The 23518-nt window shown below is 47.6% G+C and overlaps 1 protein-coding gene across 1 annotated transcript in view; it reads right to left on the bottom strand.

The window, feature by feature from the left end:
• TNPO2 (transportin 2) overlaps positions 1-23518 on the bottom strand; it is a 96493-nt gene that overhangs the window by 57507 nt on the left and 15468 nt on the right. The window contains exons 2-8 of the mRNA XM_085654457.1: positions 20506-20618; positions 17151-17226; positions 16432-16581; positions 15334-15440; positions 14677-14810; positions 6189-6270; positions 5700-5822 (exon numbers count right to left, since the gene is read on the bottom strand). Of these exons, the coding sequence (XP_085510583.1) occupies positions 5700-5822; positions 6189-6270; positions 14677-14810; positions 15334-15440; positions 16432-16581; positions 17151-17226; positions 20506-20604 (771 nt within the window). The 5' untranslated portion in view covers positions 20605-20618. The remainder of the gene's footprint in view (positions 1-5699; positions 5823-6188; positions 6271-14676; positions 14811-15333; positions 15441-16431; positions 16582-17150; positions 17227-20505; positions 20619-23518) is intronic.

Here is a 23518-nt window from a genome sequence, read left to right on the forward strand (position 1 = left end):
GAGGCCTTCCCTGGTCACAAGGCCCTGGGTACCTAGGGTACCATTTACCAGGGGCTGACATGTGGCCAGGGTTTGCCAATTGGGAGTTTGTGTGTTTTAAGGAAGGAACATAGGCCCTGGGCACCTGATTGGCAGGAGCCCAGGGCACAACAAGGGAAAGTGCATCAGCTATTAGGCAAAAAAAAAAAAAAAAGGGGGGGGGTTACTGCAACAGAAACCCACTTTCTCACATAGTGTAGCTAGGAAATCCCCCTGAGTGAGTAGTGGGAGAACCTGTTGGAGGGTGAGCATATGGATATGCTCCGACAGTATATATAGGTTTAGGGGTCGCAGGTCTAGGATAGGTCTGAGCGAGCCGTCCTTTTTTGGGATCAAGAAGTACAGAGAGTACACTCCTGTGCCCTGCTGAGCAGTGGGCACTACTTCTATGGCCCCTTTTGAGAGCATAGCAAGCACTTCCTGCTGGAGTAAATCTAAGTGTTCGGCTGACATAGGACGGTGCTTTGGTGGTATGTTGGGTGGAGTGGAAGTTAGTTCCAGGCAGTACCCATGTTTAATGATGTCCCTGACCCACCTGTCCGTGGTGATGTTCTTCCATGCGGCCAGGAACAGCTGGAGTCGTCCCCCGACAGGTGTTAAGTGGTCGGGGGGTAGGGAGAGGGCGTCACTGTTTGTTTTTTGGTGAGGACCTGGTGTTGCCATATCCACGTCCCCTGCCCTTGGCGCTGGATCCACGATATCTACCCCCGTTGTTTTTGTCGTAGGTGGTTTGTGTGCCACCTTTAGCATACTGTTGTGACCCCTGGCCCCTTGACGTTCCCCTATTTCCAGTGCGACGAAAGGAGCCACTACGAAATTGTTGGGTTTGTAGCGCCCCCATAGATTTGGCAGTATCTGTCTTTTTTTATTTTCTCTAGGGTAGTGTCAACGTCTGGGCCAAATAAAAATTCCGTGTTAACCGGTAAGTTGAGGATATTGTTTTGGATCTCGGGTTTGAAGCCTGAGATGCGTAACCAGGCATGGCGTCGTAACATGACACTTGTGTTTATTGCCCTGGCCGCTGTGTCAGCTGCGTCTAGGGCGCATTTTATGGACGCATTAGTGAGGAGTTGTCTTTCTCTAATGAGGAGCTCCGCTGACTCTTTATACTCCTCTGGTAGGTGTTGGAGCAGTGACTCTAGGGTGTCATAATGTGACCTGTCATAACGTGCCAGGAGTGCTTGTGTATTGGCAATGCACAGGATATTGGCTGCTTGCGCTGCCACACGTTTGCCAGATGTTTCAAGGACCTTTGACTCTTTGTCTGGGGGAGGAGCATCACCAGTTGTCTGTGAGTGGGCTCTTTTGCGAGCGTTGGCAACCACCATAGAGTCTAATGGCAACTGACCCCTAATGTATTTAGGGTCACCAGGTGCAGGCTTATATTTCTTTTCAATCCTGGGGTTTAACACTCGGGCTCTCGTGGTGTCCTTGAAAATGTCTTTGGCAGGCTTCAGAACCCCTTTAAGCATGGGCAGAGTCTTGACAGTTCTTTCCGAAGATGCGAAAGTGTCAAGCAGGAAGTCCTCCTCAATGGCGTCAAGAGTGCAGTTCCACCCCATGATGAGCAGCAGCCCGTTCGATAAGGGCATTAAATGCGGCTGTGTCCTCTGTAGGAGAAGTTTTAATATTGTAGAGTTGCGCATCCTGAGCATGTGGCGTGACACTTGGGTCTGTGGGGTCATCCCATGCCTGATCGGGATCCTGTGTGTCATCGGGATCTGCGTCCCCGGGGTAGATGGTGTCGTCCCCACCATATTCCTGCATTGGGTCTGATTCAGAAGGGGTAGGAGAAAAGGACTGCGGAGCTAGTTGGAGGGGATGGAAGTGTTCTTGTAGCACTGGTTCCTGCTCCGCCGGTAGCTTGCGTTTAAGAGGGATTTTGTATGGCACCTCTTCCCTGACTGGCGTGATCTTGCGCTTGTGGAGCATGAGCCTGCCAGTGTGGGCGTCGATAAACTGTGGCCCTGAAGGGTCGTGTTCTGTTAGGCCAGAGGTGGTGGACTGTGTGTGGAGGACACGTGTCCGAATTTGAAAGAGTTTCGGTGCCGATGTCGGTGGCAGCCCAAAGGTGATGTTGGTGGGCTCCGAGTGCACTGTACCGGGTGAGGTAGTGTGGGGACCCGAAGTAGAGTGGAGGGCTACCTGGTCCCGGATACATTGGAGAGATGCAGAGACCTGCTGCACAGCAAACTGAGATGGTGGTTTGGTGGGCATCTTGGTAGTAGGTGTGGAGGCCGACCCCGACTTTTGTCGGAAGGGGGTCACTGGCTTGAAGGGATGCATCGATAGTCAACGTAGTCGAGGACCTTTGGCATCGGTGCTTTAGGCGTCGACGTTGCCGAGGCGGCCATTTTGACTGCGGAGGCGAAGGGATTAGTTGACGGCGCCGAAGGTGTCGGTGCCTTGTGGTGCACGAGGGCGCGCCTCTTCTGAGCGTCGACCGCGTCTGCTGCGGTGAGCTCGGCGCCGAAGTCTTTCTGTACGCGTTCGGAGCCGACTTTTTTCGGCGTCGACGCCGGGGCAGCAGACTGTTTCGACGCCCTTGATCCGACCACCACCAGTTTCGCTTTCGATTTTGAAGGGACTGGAGCGATGGATGTTTTTGGGTTTAACAACCCGGTCGTCTTGGGTAATATTGGCTCTTGCATAGTGTTCAGTGCCGGGCCGGAAGGCGGGGCCGAGGAACCATGGATTAGGTCTTGGGTAAGGCCCGAAGGCGATCCCTCGACCGGAGCCTGACGACTAATTTCAGCCTCCGTTTCGACGGATTGGCCTAACTCCTCGGGAGAGCTGTCTTCTTCAGCCCCATAGGCTTCGTCGATGTCCCCTACCTCGTCGACGGCTTCTTCACGTCGAAAGAGCTCTTAGTCATCGTCGTCCGATCGGGAACCATGCTCCGAAGCGGGGCTAGATAGTATTTCTTCCACGCTCTCGGCGTCCTCGTCGCTGAATATGTTGGTGGGTGCGGGCGCTGCCTGCTGCGCCTCGAGCCTCGCTGCCCGTCGGTTCCGTAGAGTTTTCTTGGATCGGAACCGCGCGCAGGCCCATGCATTTTGATTCGTCGTGATCCGGCGAGAGACATTTGTTACAGACCGGGTGGACGTCGATGTGAGGGTACTTGGCGTGGCACAACGGACACCTCTTGAACGGAGTTCTCGATTCCATCGTCGATGGAGCGTCGAAGTTTGAACCAATTCGAATCGAAAGTTTGAAAAGGGTGTGGAGCACTAGGACTAGTAGTAGACACCGAACGGTAACTGTACCGACGAAAACTAAAAAGGCCTAAACTAAGTATTCCGAAGTTGAGCTAAGATAGTTGCATCCGAACCCAATGGCGGAAAAAACAATCTGGGGATGGAGAGGATGCCCATGCGCACTGTGGTCCAGGGGAGGAGTCACCCATCTCAGGATACTTCGAAGACTCTTCCAGGACAACAATGTGCAATCATCCGGACCCAACACTAGGCGGCGATCTATGCACAGATATGAATTCAGCAGCCCACATGCCTCGAACATTTTTTATATATAAACCATTGGCCTAGAGTTAAGTTATTGAGTGTGTGAGACCATTTGCTGACAGTGTGTGCAACAAATGCTTTACACTGTCCTCCGATACTGCCTTACTGCTCGACCAAGCTACCACTTTAGAGAGTAAGGTTATTTCTAACTTTAGCCTCTGCCAAACTTCTGGGGACTGTGGACTCTGTAAACCCTGTACCTATATGGGAACAGTATATACAGAGCCACTTTCTCACACTCCGGGCAAAGTTCTTTACTATGTAGAGGGTTTCTTCTGGACAGGTTCCAGGTCCACGGGAGATTGGAGACTCTTTACCTAAGGCAGGAAGTCCTCACAGGGTTTTGGAGGTCGCCGGGCCTGCAGGACGACTCGTCTTTTTGTAGCAGAGGCAAAAGGCTGCCGACAGGACTGGTGTGGTGCCAGTCACTGGTCTTTTTCTCGTGCGGGTCTTCGATGTCTGGGCTTCTTAGGTCGACATAGATCCGATTTCAGAGTCTGGGGGAGCCAACTAAATACTAGATTTAGGTGTTTTACAGAGGAGTAACAGGTAGGGACCTTGGGTGTCTACACATACAAAGCCACCCTCCTTGGGGCAATAGCCCTAGCTCCGACTGGATAAGTAATACCATCTTCAAGATACAATGTTTCAATAAATCCAACACTGCCATCAGTGTGAGTTTGAGAGGTGTTTGGTACCAAACACTCCTGGGTTCATTGTGTCATCATGGTGCTGGGGAACTAGAGTTTTCAAGTTTCCAGCCCATGCACTTTCTATGGCTTCCCTGGCACTTACAATATAAAGAATAGACTTAAATACTGTAGTGGCATATCTGCTCATGCAGTTATGCCCACACCTGATATAGTGCACCTTGCCATATGAGTTCTAAGGCCTACTAGAGGGGTGACTTACCCATACCTTAGGTAGTCCTGCTTTGACATGGCACACAGGCATTGTGCCATGTTGACTCATTTTTGTTTTGTCTACACAATGACAAACAGGCTAAAGTGGCAGTTATCATGGCCCTGGTGTGTGATCCCTAGGGGATCATCTCCAGTCCAAATGAGCAGGTACCACCAGGGTGCCACCTACTAGGGACTAACAGGAGTATCTGAAGTCGCCAGTCGTGGTGCAGTTTTAGGGAAAGAACACTGGTAATGGGAACCTGGACAGCATGGTCTCAGTACACTTCAGTGAAAGTTCCAACAAAAGCCAGGCAAAAAGTGTGTGTTGGGGAAGGGTTACTGCAAAAGAAACTTACTTTCTCAGTGGAGAAATGTTGTGCCTCCACTGGAGAAAATGAGCCACAGTCCGAGAGAGAGAGGGCTGCACAGTGTCCATCTGGAAATGTGCAGGGCCTACAAAGCAGCTGCCCGATCTGATGCAGAAGGCCGGGCTAGAAACCTCGATGAGCAGACATGATCTTCTTGGACACAGCAATCAGAATTACTCCAGCCTTACTGGCCATAAAGGTACTGACCGCTTCTCCCCTGCCAGCATTTTAAGAATCACTGAACAAGAGACAAGACGGGTGTAATACCTTCTCATGTGAGAAACACTACCAATTCAATTCATAAAGTCTTGAGATGTTACATAGGACTTAGGGCAAACCCGGTGCAGTACAATCCTGCAGCTAGATCTTGTAAAGCGAAAGGGCGCTGCCTGAATTCAAGACCCTTGCTCAACGTATGCTCCATGTGAAACATACCCAAGAACCAAGAGAGGGTAAGGAGAGCAAGAAGGGACACTTGAGCTACAAACTCTGGTGACACAAAGTAAATAACTACAGAGATTAAATGCAGAATGCAGAGAACAATTCCATCTCTGATCAGTACGCCTTTCGGAGAATTAGCACAAAGGTTTCTCCTTGTACAGCAGCACACCAATGGCTGAATTATATATGAGGGAACCAACGCCAACAAAAACACTAAGTGACTCAATTTTTCTGGTTTGTCAGGGCTAAAGAACCACCCACAATTGGAATAGGCCATCATCACTCCCATCAGAGTCAAAATGTGCTTACCTCCTGCCACTTACTTCGGAAAATCTAGTGTTTGCTTTGGAGTAGTTCCGAAAATGCAATATATAGATTTCAAAAACCTGCCCTCCGCATGACACGAACGAATCATGAATATTCACCTGTATAATGCTGTGCATGTGGGGGATCAGCCGGTCTATCCGGACCTCCAAGAGCATCACCAGGGCCCTGCAAACATTCTTCCGCACCTCTGGATCTTCATCAACCGCCAACGCAAACAAGTGCTAGAAAAGGAAGAGAAGAGGATCAAAAATATTTATTCCTCATCAACAAGCAAACACTCTTTAGCAGAAAGGCAAACTGGGGATGCAAGCTTTCTTTAGCACACCAAAACAAGATCCAAAAGCTAACATTGGACTGGGAAAATTGTTAGATTTATATGGTCTACAACCCCCTCAAAAAAGGGTTTCAACCACTCCAACACCCGATTGATCCTAAATATCAAGAATACAAATGCAGCCATCAACTACAGAAAAAAAAATTCAAAAACATTCCTCGAACATTCAAGATTGAATGACTAATATGGTTACGCATGGAATGCGCTCCAGCCGCGATACCCCAATCAGAGCGACTCCTCATAAGCCACTTACCTCAATAAATGTGTCAATATTGTCCATCAAAGCCTGGGCCCGGTCCATGATGAATTGGTTCACACATGCAACTGCGTGGGATCTGCTCATCATGGAAGAAAGAACAAGGACAACAAGTCAGGGAACAACTACTAAAGCCACAACATATCTAGATAAAGTAATTCACAGCCTTGAATAAAGTAGGGAACAGCAAACACTCAAGTTAAGTCCCTACAAAAAAAGTTTGAAGATTTCGATTGAAATCTGTAGGCTATAGATGGGAAAAGAAGAGTGGCAAAACCTATTTGAAGAGTGGAAAAACAATGGTATCCTTTCCCCGTCTAAAACATGGACCTGGTGTTTTTAAAGGGATGGATCACTGCAGAACGCAGCAGGTGAACAGATGCATTTGTGTAGGAAGATGACTCTGTATATACTATACCAAAGGAAGGTATATTGTGCACAGAGTCCAGTCGATCCACAGATGTAGAGCAGAGGCCACAGTAGATACCTTACTCTCTTTGTGGTGGTGTAGTTGAGCAGTCAGGCTTACAAGAGGGTAGTGTTAAGCATTTGTTGTACACACAAGCAAGAAATTTCACACACAAAGACTGAATCCAGACTAATTGTCTGTGTAAAAAAAGTTATTTTATTGCTAGAACCAAGATAGTCAGTAGCAGGTATGTTAACTTCATACAATTTTACTTTGAGAAATAGTGAAGACTGGATTCTGTGTTATGACCGGAGGCAAGTATTATGCATAACCTTCTTCGCTTTTTATTAAGAGCAGGTTCAAAGTCAACAAATGAAAACAGTGTCCACGCTACAACTCCCATGAGTCCTTGGGAGGAGTCCATGGTAAGCACAAGCCGATAGCAGTACAGTCCGTCAACATATATATATATTCTCGTTGTCAGCAGTCCTTCCTCTTTTTCACGGCTGTGCCTGTTAAGTCCCTCTCTGCAATCACGCCTCTCTGGGGTTGTCGGTGTTGGGGGGGGGGGGGGGGGGGGGGGGGGGGATTATGAACGGATTATTGCTTGATATTTAATGTGCACCGGTCAAGTTTGATACCAGGTTGCTTTATTAGCTGCTGCTTGAACTGTGGCAATTTCTAGCACGCCGTAGGGTCCGGCCTGAGTGCCGGTTTCTAGAACCACGAGGGTCCGCTGAGGGGCGCCTTTTCACGTAGTCCGCGGCCTGAGACAGCGTGTTCGATTCAGACTGTGCTTCTTAGGTCCGCAAGCATGTTAGGGAGTTGCAGTGAGCATGGTAGATAATTGAAGGCTCCTATATACACACCACGTAGACATGCTATCAACCCTCGCATGACACCGCATAAGAAATAAGGCCTTTGGCCACACAGGGAGGCTTTGTTTGCTGCCTTAAAACCACAGCACAACCGCACCTGCGAGGGGGCTGCCCTCGGTATCTATAGGGCGAATCTGGTGCTCACACCCTTAAACGGATGGATCCTTATAGGGATCATGTTTACTCCCCAGATTTGGCCTTAGAGGAGGAATGGCCCTCACAGCGCCACCTCCCTGCAGGGGTAGACAAGCTCCTTTCTCAGGAAATTTCCAGAGCTTTGGCACCTCCGCAGGATAGTGTGGACAAGCTCTCTGCACACATCAGGGTCTAGGGATCCTTGGGGATATTGAAGCAGGACCTAGTGGCGTTTCTACTGTACCCTCTTCAAAGGCTTTAAATGTAGGGCGGGGCACCTGGAAGGGTTCGACGGTTTATGAGACTTCCGTAAGAGTGCCTGCACTTTGCGGAATGCACCCTACCGGGTAGAAGACTCATCCGGAGATACTGGCGATGCTATCGCTCATATGGCAGAACCAGACGAGGGGTCCTCTGATCCAGGGAGGCTGGTACGGATGAGAGGAGGTCCTCGAATGAAGGTTATTCTGCAGGCCGGCTCCTTCGAAGGGGCCACACCCCTCGTACGACATGTTCGAGCCAGGGGGGGATTTATCACCCGAGATGCTCAGAGTGGTCCTCAGACCCTAAGGCGATGAAATATGTGGCCCAAAAGTGCACCAACCTATAAGACAATGAGGTACGGAGTGCCCAAGGCCTTCCCTAGAAAGAAAGGTGGCGGTCAGCCCCAACATCGACCCCAAGATATGTACTTTTTGGTTTTTTTTAAGTGCATGAAGGACCAAAAGAAGGGTATTGACCGTTCCTGGAGACCGGCCAGGACAAGCTGCATGACGTGGTGGGGCCCCCTTACCAAAATGTTAGAGAGTGGAGAAAGCTAAGCAATCAGGAAAGCTCTTACCTACGCACATTGTAGCCGTTAGGGAGCAACAGGCAATGTTCCTTTTGGGCAATGCAACTGCATCTTGTCAGCAGAAAGGAGACGCTCCCTTCTTTTAAAAATAGACCCGAAACGATAGAGAGAAAAGAAAAAAAAAAAAAACTTCCGGGGGAAGGTTTTCCCCAGGGCCAGAAGACGTAGGGTTCGCCCTTTCGGCCAGGGCTCCTAGTCAGGCTTCTACATAGGCCAGGCCTGCCAAAACAACGGCTGGAATGATGGCAGACAAGGCACCTTCTACCCTGACCAAGTAACTTGAAGAGGCAGAGCCAACCAGGCCAGAGGCAGATCTAGTGCTCCAGGAGGTTTTAATAGCAAGAAATATCCTCTTTCCCTCAAGTGTTGGAAGGGAAACTAAAGCTGTTCGCCCACAGATGGGAAGAGATCACGTCAGACTTGAGCGTCATGGAAACAGTAAGGGGCTATCGCATAGAATTCTACGGAACTCCAACCCAGGCATCCAGACCTTGACCTTTAGTATTCTCAAAGGCAGATATGGGGCTAATCGACTCGGAGGTGCAGAATCTTCTCTCCACAGGAGCGAATTGGAGGCCAATCTCGCACCCTCGAGGTTTCCTGAGAAATCTTTTCCTGGTAGTAAAGAAGGACAAAGGGTTCCGACCAGTAATAAACCAAAGAAACTTCGAGTGGCTAGGTTATCACCACTTCAAAACGGAGGGTATCCACCCCCTAAGACACCTGCTATTACAAAACGACTAGATGGTGCATCTAGACTTCAACAACGCCTGACAGTTCCCATTTTTCCACCTCATCGCCAGTGCTTTCAGTTCGCCTCGAGGGATCAGATGTTAGAGTTCCAGTGGAGCTTTACGAAACTGCTCAAACCAGTGGCAGAGATCCTCTGGACAAAGTGCATATGGTTGATCTACCTCGGCGATCTCCTGATGGACCAATCGCGATCCCAGCTTGTGTCCCATTTGAGCACAATTATTGCATTACTCCAGGAGTTGGGTTTGTGATCAACGAGCAAAAGTCGGAAAGGACTCAGTCTCAGAACTTGGTATTCCTTGGATCCCTCGGACTCCAGGAGGGCCACACTCAGCCTACCGGAGGAGAAGATACAAAAGATCAAGAAGGAGCTGACCAAGGTCCTACGCAGTGATGGGATCTTCCTCAGGAAGTTAGCCAGGATTGTTGGCTTATAGTCTTCGATCCAAGCCATATTCCCAGGCCCGGTGCTCTAGCAAGCATTGCAGTGACTGAAAGCTGCTCATCTCCGGAAAGGAATAACATACTCTGAACTGATCTTGTTGACCAGGACGGAATTGCAATGGTGGACAGACCACATGGAATAACATACTCTGAACTGATCTTGTTGACCAGGACAGAATTGCAATGGTGGACAGACCACATGGAAGGGGAGGGAGATCTTTGGTTCCCTCCCGGACTTGGTGATAGTCAGATACCAGCCGTCTGGGCAGCCAGATGTGGGAATGTCTCCATGTGAGTATGACGGACAGAGGGCGAATTGGGACTGAACAATGGTCTGGAACTCCTAGCGGGTTCCTTTGTGATCTGCTCTTTGAAGAGGGACAAACCCTCCTGTTCTGTGCTATCGAGGATAAACACAACTGCAGTCCAGTACGTCAACCAACCAAGGGGGGGGGGGGGGGGGGGGGGAGGGTGGGGGGGGGGACAGGGACGATGGGGTATCCAGATAGACTGCGCTGGCAAAGATGGCCAAGGACTTCTGGCACTACTGCCTTCAACAACAGATCTCGGTGACGGCAGACTACCTGCCGGGCTCTCTGAATACGGTAGCGGACTGAAACTCTTCACGGACACCAGCAATTAGCAACTGAATCGGCGGTCCTTCGGGCTCGGATGGACCAGTGGGGTCCCTGCTTGGTAGACCGGTTTGCATCCAGACTGAACGCACAGATTCCTCTATATGTCAGATGGAGACCGGACCCGGGGGTCGGGGCAGTGGATGTTTTGCTGCAGGATTGGAAGAGCGGGCATGCTTACACATTACCTCCTTTTCTCCTAATACCCAGAGTAGAGGCTCAAGTCAGACATTAGGAGTCTTTGTTTCTGGTAACACCGACCTGGAGATCTCAGGCATGGTTCCCCTGTCTCCTGGAACTTTCATGGATGGCACTACTTTGACTTCCATTGTTACGAGGTCCTACAGGACTCCCAGGGCCATCTGCATCCTATGGCGATACAAGGCCCTCTACATCTCATGGCGTGGAGGATTTCATGCAACGCTGGCAAGGCGAATACTTTCAGATGACACTGGGGACCACAAAGCGATACAGATCAGCCAGGAGATGATGGGTTTGTTGATGTGTTGAAAGACACCAGGATCCTGTGGGGCGCAACTTCCAGATATCCTGAATTTTCAAGCAGAGCTGGCTTGCTGAGGCCTAGCTTATATACTGTCAAAACCTTTTGCTCTGCCATTTCGGCAGGGAACCTACCCATGAACAACACCCTGGTCGGAGATCACCCATGGGTGTGCGAATTGCTGAAGCGTATCCAGAGGTCTCTCTCTCCAGAGCCTAGATATTCAGGCCTGTGGGACGTGAATCTGGTGCTGCACCTTTTGATGGGCTGGCAAGATAACCAATATCTTTCCGGAAATATCTTTCCAGAAATAAATCTCTGCGAAGCTGGCTATGCTCCTCTTGTCTCGTTTCTTGCCAGAGTGTATCTTATGTCAGAGCCCTAGACATCACAGCACGTGTATTTACTCCAGAAACTGTGACATTCATCAAATCTAATACCAGGTCAGTAAATTATCCTATTTTTGAAACGGCCCCCAAGCTTTGTGTAGTAGTAAGGTGTCTTAATGCCAACGAAGAGATGATCGCGAAGGATAGACCTACGGGTGAGACACAATTACTGATCGCACTTCAGAAACCATTCAGGGCCTTATCTTCTCCTTCTATTGCCAGGTGGGCAAGATAGATTATGGCAAAAGCCAGAATCTACATTCACCACTTTGGGGCTCACTCAGCTAGGGAAGCAATGGTTCAGATTGGCACTCGAGGGGCAGCACCAACAGCACTAGGGCAGTCAGGTGCAGGAAGCCAATGTTAAATGGGGAACCTTGGTTGGGGACTGCTCATGGGCAGGCCACTGTCTCAGGAGCCAAGGTTAAGGTCAGGGCAGGTTGGCACACCAAGTCCACACTATCAGCGGTACGGCCAGGTGCAGGTTTGCTCGGGAGCCAAATGCTTTTCAATCGAGAACAACTGTCACGTAAAAGAACAGCAGGTCTGAGCCAGAAGACTGGCTGAAGGAAACCAACGACTGGAGGGTGAAGATGAGTGTTGCTGGAGACAATCGGTCGGGCACCTCCGGACTCTAGACCTGCGAGTGCAGGGGTGTCCTTTCGTGTCAGATTCTGCTCACCAGTTCCAGTCGCGGAGACCCTTTAGGGTGAGGCTGCAAGCGCCGAGAAGGTAGTCAACAGCATCCAACTCTGGGACTCGGGTCAGGATGGCCGGGGGGGCCCTCGCTGGGGTGTTGGGCCACTTGGGCTGTGGGTGTCTGGTGCAAAATGGTGAGGACATGCGGATCCGACTGTATCTCGAGTCCTGGCTTGGGTTGGACAAATACGGTGTCCACGAGTGATAGGAGTTCTATTAGAAGGCAGGGTAGGTCCCTGGAGTTCTTGGTGGCTGCAGGACACGCCGGGCTCAGCTCGCAGGGGTTCAGAGCAGAACACAAGCTGGTAGGGCTGGGATGAAAGCAGTTCTCTTCTGCAGTACAGCTCTTCGGTCCTTCTTGTCATGACGAATATGAAGAGGGAAGGTTCAGGGGCGCCCCAAAATATTTGATTTAGGGGCGTTAAAGGGGTGTGCAGGTTGGGACCAATGGCTCCATACCTTGGGGTGTCTACACTCACTAGTATGCCATCCTCCAGTGAAAGGGGGGGGCACAAGCCTCTTCGATTGGAGGGGTCCTCCAGTCTACAAGATGAAGGGGACCGAGACGTGCGCTTCTCCTTGCCCCTTCCATCTGAGGGGTGAGACTGGCAAAGGTGGGCACACCTTCCTTCCGGACTAGTTCGCTTTCTGGTTCCTGCGCCCAAAATGGGGGTCAGAACCAGTGGGGGTCAGATTCTGATAGCAACAAAAGGCAGCAACCTTTAAAGCTCCCTCTTCAAGGACCCTGCCCATCCTGGATAAGGAGGCATTACACCTCTGCCCAGGATGTTCTTTGTTCCTGGACTCAGAGCTCTCTACGTAGGAGTCCAGAAACCTGCCTGGTGGTGGAAGAGTACTGGGAGGCCGTCAGAAACACCAAAGTTGCTAGTTTTTTAGGGGACATGTCTAAGATGCCCCCTCTGCGCATTTTTCATTAAATCCAACCCTGGCATCATTGTGGGTTCAATGTGAAGGGAAGTTTGATACCAAACTTCCCAGACTTCAGTAAAGCCATCATGGAACAGTGGAGTTCGTGTTGACCAACTCCCAGCCCATGTACTCAAATTGGCTTCACTGCGCTTACAATACCTGTGAATGGCACAGACACTATAGGAGCATATTGCTCTAGCAGCTATGCACTCACCTGGCTATGGTGCACCCTGCTTTTAGGGCTGCAAGGCCTGCTAGAGGCCTGACTTACCCATGCAACAGGCAGTGTTGGTGGGCATGGCACACAGGGATGTGTGCCATGCCATGTTGACTTCAGTTTGGTATGCACCAATACACCCAGTACGCTTTGCCCGTGTGGGGGTGTTGAGGCGAGAGGTCTTTGAGGGTGGCATAATACATGCTGCAGCCCTCAGAGGCCCTTGGTACTAGGCTACCCTTTACAAGGGACTTGTATGTAGCCCAAAGGTGTGCCAATTGTCGGTACAACGGTACAGTGTTAGGAAAGAACACAGGTGCTGGTGCCTGGTTAGCAGGATCCCAGCACGCACAGGCAAGTTAGCATCAGGAAAAATGTTAGGGGGTAACCATGCAAAAAGGGGACTTTCCAACAGTTTTCCAATACCATCTTCCAGATTGTGTGGTGTATACATAGCCTGGCACCTAGAGACCAAGAATTGTGAAGCGAACTCCGACCTGAACTTGTAGCGACACAATGGATTGGAGAATCAGTCATTAGCTGAAGTTTCTTTAAACTCCAAATCGGTCTGCGAACTAGGTCTGCCTCTTGTGTAGGCAATTCAGCAAGCTTCAGAACAAGGCTAATTCAGTGAGATTTACCAGAACGCAAGTTATTACGTAGAAGCAGTACAGAATAGACTGTTTTCTACAGGAAAAATGACCGCATCAACCATGGCAAACACAAGGAGATGGACGGAGGGCTGAAACCTTTCAAACACCCAACCCCAGTCACAGATCTGGGTTAAATCCATCATCGTTCTTTAGCTCACTACGCCACCACAGTTCAGATCCAACTATATGCAAATCAGTCTTGACCCTGTGCCTTGTGGGAACAGTCCTGCCTGAACTCCCAAGCCAGGTCTTCCCTGAACCGGAAACAAGCATCCCGGAACTGGCTTCAGGATAACACCCCTCATCAGCCAGGCTAGCTTGAATCCAGTGGAAAAGTGAGCAAGGGACCCTTGTCTGGGCATACCCTGCCAACTTAGGGCGAACAAAGAAAACACAAGGAGATGATGGACGTAGCGCTGAAACTTTTCAGACACTCACCTCCAGTCAACCATAGCCGCTGCCAGGCAACTAGACTTTATAGAAAAACCTTCAGAATTAGCTAACTGAAATAATCCATCTTGGCCTCGGAGAGCCCAGCTGCGGGACTTACTTGGATCTGCATCAGAGCAAAGGCAAACAGTCAAAATAAGCACCTGAATGAATTGACTCAGGTTGAATAAAGTAATAACTTCACTTGCTTATGGTGGAAGATTTAGATCCAGTCCTTGCAGCTGGAATTCCTAACAAGGAAGTTCGAAACATCATGCCACAGGCAGCGCTTTATTTGCTCCGTCAGGACTCTCCTAAAGAATGAGCTGCAGAAAGTAAAATAGTGCAGTTCTGCAGGAGGGAAGTAGGGATCGCAACATGTAGAGTAAGGCATCCAGTGGTTAATGAAGCAGTGGTGTCTATGTGGGGGGCGGGGCAACATTTCCCAATACTGCACTGGTTTGTTCCTCTATCAAACTCTTAAGTTCCCAAGTTTTAAATCAACGTGGCAAGACTGCACTTTGCACACCTCCCTATCAAACCAACAGGTGATACTCACCTGATCTTAGCACTGCAGTGCTTAAAAAACTGTAGAAATTTTGGAATCATGATATTGAGTGGTCGGTTTAGGGCATCGCTGTCCAGTAGCTCAGATGAATCTTCACAAATCTTCTGCAAGGCTCCAAAAGCGCCCTTGGAAAAAGGAAAAATTAACAAGGCACTCAGATGCAGGCATAGTGCTAGAACACCAAACAAGCATGGGGCCATGGCAAAGAAAACCCAAATGGGTAACTTGGCCTAAGGTTTCTCTCAAGCAGAAGACAATCCCACCACTAATTTGACAACTATCAACACCTGTGGGAGAACTTAATCAGGTGTTTAAGAATTAATCAGTATACAGTCGTATTTAACCTCCATTCCTGAAACTGTTTGATAGGCTGCTAGTCAAGTGCTCAATGCTGGGCAGGACATTAACAGAAGTGTGTTTAATGCAGCATCTTCTCACCAAAATCTGATCCATACTAATCCCTGGCAGTGAATGATATTGCATTGTGCACTATAAAAAAACTGGATTACATTGCGATCAACTGTCACCAAGCAACCTTTTATTAACCCTGAGCAGAAAGGTTTGCAGTTGTTGCAACTGCCCAGCATGTAGCCTGCACAAGCAAAAGGCAACTCTGCTGTTTTCCACATCATTACCACTTTATCTTACCTCACATGTGTTGTAGTCCTCAGAGTTCAACAAGTTGCAGAGCTGAGGCAACAGCTCAGGCCAGGATTGAAGCTCACCTTTCGAGGCAATTGTAGTGATGAGAATTCCTGGTGGGAGACAATGAGACACCTAAGCAAACAGGCCAAGCTACAAGCCACCACCATAGCAATGCTGCCAGGTTAAGCACTTTTGAACCCAGAGTCAGAGCATACAAAAAAGACCCAATACCTAAAAACTGCAAATACAGATCCAGCAGGGATAAACGACTTGTATAAACAGACTGCTCAGCTATTTAGCCTCAGATATAAAGTTAAAATAGTGTGAGGTACCGTGAACACGGGTATCAGGCACCTATGTATCCCTTTTACAAAGGAAAATGTAAATATTCTGTAAAATAAGTGAGAAACCTAGAAACATTTTTCAAATCTCTTCTAGAAACTATGAGAGGACCTCAAAAATATGGGGGACATCCATGAAAATGCTGCACTATCAACTAAAAAATTTATGAAGCACACTAAACTACACTTAAGGGTTTTACTTTCTGAACAGACTAAACCAATGTACGAATGTAGGGTCTCTGCCCCACTTGCACTTTTCAGTTTCGATGTCCATACCCTGTTCCCATCACGCCTGGCTATGTATCATGACAGGTTCCCCACTTTCTCACATCTAAGGTCAAGCCCTTTGGCTAGTAAGATCCCAGGAGTACAGTCAGACAGAAGTGTTTAGAGCTGGGTGGCTTTGCGTAAATAATATGAAGGTGACATACGACTTAGCCGAGCTACAGCTGCGCTTTCTGGTCTTTTAGTCATTCCACTGGATGCTCCTGCACCTGGTCAGGCTAACAATTCAGGCATAATCTGTGTGAAATGTCCAAAACATGCGGGAAATACGAAAAAACAAATTGCTGCCTACAATTAAGTTGGTAATCATAACAGAATAGTGTACAATATCCCAAAAAGAGAAACATGGAAAATTGTACATTACACACCCAGTATACAGCTCCTCAGTCAGCAACCCCCCCCCACCCCCCGCCCCCACTCTGAAATCTGGCAAGACTCACATTAGCCAAAAAGGCCTGAAATCCACTGCACTCACCAATGGTGGCTCTGATGAGCGAGGAGGCATCACCAATGTTATTCAAACACTCTTGCTTAATGAATTCCGCCACTGGAGGTGGGAAGCTCTGGTAATGCGCCTTCACATTATTTTTTAATATCAGCCCACTAAGGGAGCGTGTGGGCTCGTCTGTATGTAAAAAAAAAAAGAAGACATTTTGCACATGCAACATTGTTTTGTATGACAATCTGCTCCTAACTGAAGAGTTGCCACATGTAAAAGACCAAGTAAACTTACTTTAGCACCCTTTTAAATGTTTGCTATTCAAGAGTCTTGTGCTGGTATGTTTAGCAGCACAAGGACTGCCCGTTCTCAAAAAGGTGACCATGTACAAATTACACAATGGGTGTAGCACTGGGAGGGCTGTGCAAGTTCTCAAAAGCTATACAACAGTCAGAGTAAACAACTTTCACACAAAAGGATAGCAGACATACATATTACACAGGACAAAGACCCAGCAGATGAGCATGCTAGAGAACAGACCGTAGGGTGAGCAGCAGTACTGTCTTTCACATCCCACTAGTGAGAACGGAATGCCAACGTGCTACCAGAAAGGCTAAGAAAGTACCCATCTCCAGAGCACCCACTAGTCAGCCCATCGTCCAGGTGCCAGTAAATTATCCTGTCCCGCTATGCTAGCTACAATGTACTCTTAGCCAAGCCTACCTTTCCAAACTTTCCTTGTAGGTCAGCCTTACCTTCAGACTTCAGCCGGGTCAGGACAAATATCAAATAGTTGTTGAAGTCTGGGAATTGGTTTAACTGCTTTAATTTCTGCAAAGTTTTGGGTTAAGGACATGTTGATACACTAATGTAAGCACTCACATCAGAGGACCACAAGTGCCACAGCAACAGCAGTTAACATTAGCATTGCCTGCCAAGCAGGTTTCTCATTGTCACATAAGTTGGTTAGTCAAGCATTTCTAGCAACAACACTAGCCTAACAATTCAAGCAGGTGTAAATGCTTGAAAACGTGCAGGTAGAAAGAGCAGTTCACATAAACAGACACTGGAACGTATTAAATGAGCCCCAAATTCTAGCACAAAGCAATTGACACAGTGGTATGCTTATAAATAGCTGGCAAATGACAAGCAGAAGCAAGAAACAGTGCATCCACAGTACCAGCAGCTCTAGCTAGTGAACATTCAAATTCAGAACCTTGTGCAAGAGTTTATCTGCTTCCTAACTAACAGCATTGGCAAAGTCAATATGTCTGCACAGGTTAACAGCCTTTTCATTGCGGAGTTTGTTAATTTTTACAAAACTTTATTGCAGAGGGACCTTACAAGGCATTCGTCAATCTTAATTTTGTGTCTCTAAAAGTACACACTGCAATAGTAGAGCCTGGTACTGAAGGCAACTAACCACATGTGTGTGGATGAGTTTCTTTTGAAATGGCAGAATGCTTTCACTCCAGCATAGTTAGCCAGTAACTGAAGTGGGCTGTCCCAGTGCCCAGTTTGCTTTAGTGGGTGGAAGAAAAAATTAAACAGACCAAGGGAATAAGGGAATTGACTCGGGGCACATATATCACACACAATTTATACATTAGATCTAATTTTAGTTTAATCATAAGATCTTAAGGGCAGGCATAAGCATTGGTAAGTCCTATAGGTCTAGAGTCTGGGACTCTTGCCAGGGTCATTTGGCGTAGTTATACAGACACATCAGTTTGTAGGTGCCAGCAGGTCTTCCTATGAAAGTAAACTTTTATGCAGAGAGGCCAGCAGCAATTTGCTTCCTAGCCCTCCTGCACTGGGTATGGGGCAACAGAGGAGTCAGGCATATGATGGGGTGGTCAAGCTAGAAAGAGGGGGGGGGGGGGGGGGAAGAGATGGGCCAAAGGGGCAAGCAACAGGGAGGTTGGTGGGGAGCAGCACTAGCACTTGCAACACAAGGATGACAACATGGAGCAAGGCAGTGGGAGAGTATTGGAGGAGGAAGCAGCACATGCGATAGCTGGAAAACATCCATTCTCATTTCAAAGTTATACCTGTGGAATAGCCATAGGTGTCAATCTTACACACTTTTGCCATCCGGTGTTAGACCAAACAGTGCCTTCTGTCCCAAGAAATATACTAACTATGCCACTGAAAGTTAAATTTGGCCAAATAAAACATGCCATTTGGTAAGAGGGCAGTAATGAATCTAAACTCTGTGAAAGGTCAAATCCTTGCATCACCATATATGAGGCAGTATGGCTCTTGATAATAGTGTAAAGCACTGAATTTCCAGGCTTTATGCAATTCAGATTGAATGTTTTTATTTATTATTAATACAATGGCAAAAACACATCCAGACACTGTCATGGCTCCCTCCCTAACGCAACACTAATACAGTAATTACATTGCACACCCACAAAGATAACACGCATGCACACAGTGTATATATTACACTGTGGCAGAAGCCACTGTGCATTCATGGTACAGCCACACAAACGAAAAATAATTTTAGGTTTTACTTGCTAGATTGCATTTAACTGTCGGTAGGTCAAACTCTTTAGTGAACCACAAAAAAACTTAAGTGGGCTTAGCACCTGCTTATGGCTTACTACTGGTTTGGCTTTCTGGTCCCTCATTTGCTTGCTTATTCGATGGCTTGTTTCCTCCCTGCCCCAGAGCATATTCCTTAATAGAAACGATGCCTGCTCTAGAGAGGGTCATTTACACCTCTTCCATGGAGGCTAGTACATCAGCAAATAAAAGTAGGAGGGTTTCAAAGGCGTCTGCCGCCTTGGATCTGCATTCCAAGGCTTCCACAGGTAGGGGGAACTGCCATCCCTTGCCCTGGGCCTATCTGTCACCAGGACAGGTAGGTAAAATTAGCTATGCAGGAGGCGTGTTGCACTGCCAGGCTGGGCGCACCTCTAGAATGAACAGCCTGAAGTGAACACGAAGTTAGGAATTCCACCATCCTCTTAAATGCCCCTTAATTTAGTATTTAAGGAACCCACTGATAGCAGGACATCAGATTAGACAAACCAATTAAGTTAACTGGGAAGGTTGCTGACCCGAGAACCAAGGAGCATGACTGACTGCATGCGCTAAACCGTGCCAGCCTGCCTGCTGCACTGGACCCTCATGGAGAAACTGACTCGCCCTGCCACAGTGCAGACTCCAAGGAACCCAGAAGGCTGCCAGTGCTTTGAAAATCACCAAAGAACTCCCTTAGAGTAGAGGAGCTACTCCTCTACAACCGCAGGCACCAAAAGAAGCAAGGACCGCTTCACAGGCCTGCCGCTTACCAGACTGACGGTGCGACCGCCCAGGAAGAGGTCACCGTGTGCCTGCAGGTCAGTTTCGTCCGCCCTCCAAGTGTGGGTGCACCTGGACCGACCAGAACCACACAGTACCAATATCTGGGGTGCCGGACCCTTTGCATCAGCCAAGGCATGTGTCCAGACTGGACACCAACGCGGAGCAAACCCGACCTGCACGTCAAGGGACTTCAGGGACAGTAAGGCCCACATCATGAGTGGCCCAGCTGTCCTGTTTGCCCTTCAGCAGAAGCAAAGAACAAGAGTGAGCCTCAGACTGCCACCACCAGACACCTCTGCACCTGACAACCCAAGTCCGAGGGAGGAGTGTGCCAACAGGGTCACTAAACCCTTAAAGGCTGAACCCACACATGGGTTTGCATGGACTGGACATCGTTGTCACATGCAGCCTCCGAGTGACTCAAGCACACGTCAAAAGGCACCACTGCACCCAAGCCCCACAGCCAGAAAAGAAATGGACCAACAGAGTCCCTACGTGCCCAAGCATCTCAAGGGTCAAGCCCCCCTTTGTGCGTCCCTCCCCCTCCTGACTGGCCCCTCAGTCCCAGCTTGCAACCTCTTTCTGACCAGACTGTTCTCCATTGAACTGAATGAGACACCCAATGCCATAACACCTCGGCACCCAGACGCCCCAGGGCCTCCCGAGGGGACTTGTTGGTGTGGCCTTAAACCTTGCCCCATACTCACCTTAAACTCAGAACAGTCCCACAGTTACGGTTTTCAGAATGATGGACAATGCTATAATATATGTGGAATACGCTGCACAAAAGGATACATCTTGAACCACCCGTTGAGTGGCAGTGTTGGGAGACTGTGAATCCTTTAGCAGCTGAAGCACTTGTTGTAGGCCCTGCTCGTCAGGCTGCCAATCCATCGTGTAAATAAGTACTGCAAAAAAAGTGAAAGAAAAACGTAATTTCTGGGCTCTCTACATAACTTTCAGGTTAGAATAGCAAACTTACTAAACTGATTTGAAATTCTTCTGTTTACATCATGTTCTCTTTGGGCTACAAATGCCATTGATCTAAAGTTTTGAGAAAGCTTAAAATCTGCCTTTCAGACACCTTTAACATTGCATAGCGAACTACAAACACATGATAAAGTCAGAATAAATAATATTTTAAACAACTGCTGTACCATGTACTAAACTGAACTCCAGCCTTTCTGATGAATGTTTTTCATCTGTCTAATATTGGGGTTTGGAATGGTGATTATTTGATGCCCGTGGGTATAATATGCAGTGCATTTTTGTATTTTGTTTCCCTCTGGTTAAAATTTTCTTCTAAACACTGAACATTAAAAGTCTGGATTTCAAGTCTTTGGGGAAAAAAATCCAACTAAGAGGTATTTAAGGCCGAGGAAACTGACTTACTATACTCAAAATTAAAACCAGCTGATTATTTTTTTTATTTTTAAAGTTTTAAATCGGCCACTTTAAATATTTAGGAAATTGTAATTACCTTTATCCCCATAATACCAGCAGATGCAAACAAAGCACTAAACAAAAACGACCAACAACAACTCAAAAAGACAGTTTGCTGTTTTGGCTGGATTGAACACTAGCAAGTCAGGCCAAGTTGTATATCTACATCATCACAAGCACGATTAGTTTGGTTGATATTAACATGCAGTGAGGTTCAAAGAGATTTTTTCCTCATACCGAGTCACATAAGTTTCAAAAAACAAATTAGACCTGTACATGAGTTATACTAGGGAATAGTCAAAGGGCATTAACAGACAAGTCTTTAAAGAAGGCAGTGTTTCTGGTTGGAGAAAGATCTGAACAAGGAACAACCTAAGGTGAGAACAACCAACAAGGATAGAAGTTATAAGGGAAAACCCCGCATTTAACACCTGAAGGGGAAAAAACCTCAATTGCACAACAGAACAATTTCTCTGAAGAGTATTAGAAGGCTGCTCCATCTAACTGAACACCATATGGCAATCACAGAGCAGATGAAGGATTTGCAAGCATAGCCTCATCGCTGTTTTAACAGTGATGAGTTGTTCTCAAAGAGACTGATATGCCAGCCTGACAGATTCCCACCATACGGCGAGAGCTACAAACTGCATCGCGGAGGGCCACTCTGTCCCCGTGGGAGGGAGTACTGAATCAAACACAATCTGTGAAAAACAGAAAAATAAGTTTACTTGAAACGCCATTTGTTCTATAGAACTGTCTCAGCAGCTTAATACCAACCAGACATTACTACTCCTCTTCTAGTGTAAGGAAGGAGCTGTCCCCACAACGTGACACTGCAATTTGTTTCTCGTAAGCTGTTCGGAAATGTGCAGTCATTTATTTACATATGTACCTAGTACATATCCATGCAGAGGCTTCCGCATATGTGAGGTTCAGTTGAAGGAAGAATAATTCAATTTTCATGTCTTGCTGTAACACATGTTGCTCTGATCGGCCTTCGACCACTGCATCGAATTACGGGTACTGACTGCAGGTTTGATTTGGCTGAATAAACGTATAGCAAATGAGTGATGCAGAAAGAAGAGCCAAGTTCTGGGTACTAGCAGGGTGCCAGTTTTAGTAAATATCCAAGACATTTGCCCCACGTTGGGCTTGTAGCAAGGATCATCCTGTTAAACCACCCAACCAATTAAGTCAGACATTACTGTTTAACAGACAGTCAAAACTGGCTGTAGCTTAATCAGCACTCATCAAATGGCAGTATATCAGAGATGCCGCTGCTTGGGTACTGCAAATAAAGCCTGGATACATTTGAGACTAGTTTATCTGTTAAGAAAAAAACTAGCATATCAGGAAAATGAGCAAGATTATAGGTTCTGAAATGCCAGGCTATCCCAGTCTTATATAAGCATTGCAGAAGCATCAAGCAAACAAAGCAACTTCAATAAGTGGCCAGACTGATTATGAACTGGTGGTGCTGCATGGTCTCTAAACAACCGGAGATTGCAGAGGGGCAATGCGTGGAAAGGCTGGAAAGATTCAACAGGATAGTGGTGCACTATTCAAAAATTACCTTGGTGGCTCAAGAGATCACCTATGTGTAAGAGGTCTTAGCTGGTAACCCAAGCAGACTCCTAGACAACTTGTCACTACAAAGTGTTGCACAACAGCAACCAAGTAATATTACCAAGTTATGGCACACAAGAAAACTGTCTTTAGCTGTGCCAAGACCTACTGGCTTTACCAATGCTGTGGTACAATAGGAACAAGCATTGGCATAGCCAATAGGTCTCGCCTTTGGGACCTTGTGTTTAGCCAGAAATGTTGGCTATGTTGTAGAGCATTGTGGCTGCTGTGCATCATGTTGAAACGTTTTAATAAAAAGTGTTAAGCATTTGTTACCTTTATGCAAACCAAGACATTATATACAACTGAACAACCGGATTAAAAAAAGATTAACATAAAAAATGTCTTCTAGTTGTTTTGTACTTGCACTGGTGGCAACTTCTTCCTGCCTGTTCTCATGCTTGTTTGTTATAATTTTTTTGATATGGGGGAGCGGGACAAATAACGGGAGAGTGTAGGTTGCAAAACAGTAATTTAATTAGAACACGAGCAGCGGACGGACACTAGGGGGGAATCAACAGATGCCAGATTCCGAGGGCAGACTGACGTGATACTTAGGTGATGTTTAGGTGGTGCGTTGATGCAAAATGGTGGTGATGAGTGAAGTTTGGTGCTCAGGTGGTGCCACTATATGGTGTGGATTGGAGATACATTGTGGAGCTGAAATATGTTTGGTGTGTAATTATGTGGTGTGTATTGGAAATGTGTGGAGTTGAATTGTGTGGCCTTGAACTCTGGT

The sequence above is a fragment of the Triturus cristatus genome, chromosome 4_1 (genome assembly GCF_964204655.1).
Source record: "Triturus cristatus chromosome 4_1, aTriCri1.1, whole genome shotgun sequence".
In the NCBI taxonomy this organism is placed as follows: domain Eukaryota; kingdom Metazoa; phylum Chordata; class Amphibia; order Caudata; family Salamandridae; genus Triturus; species Triturus cristatus.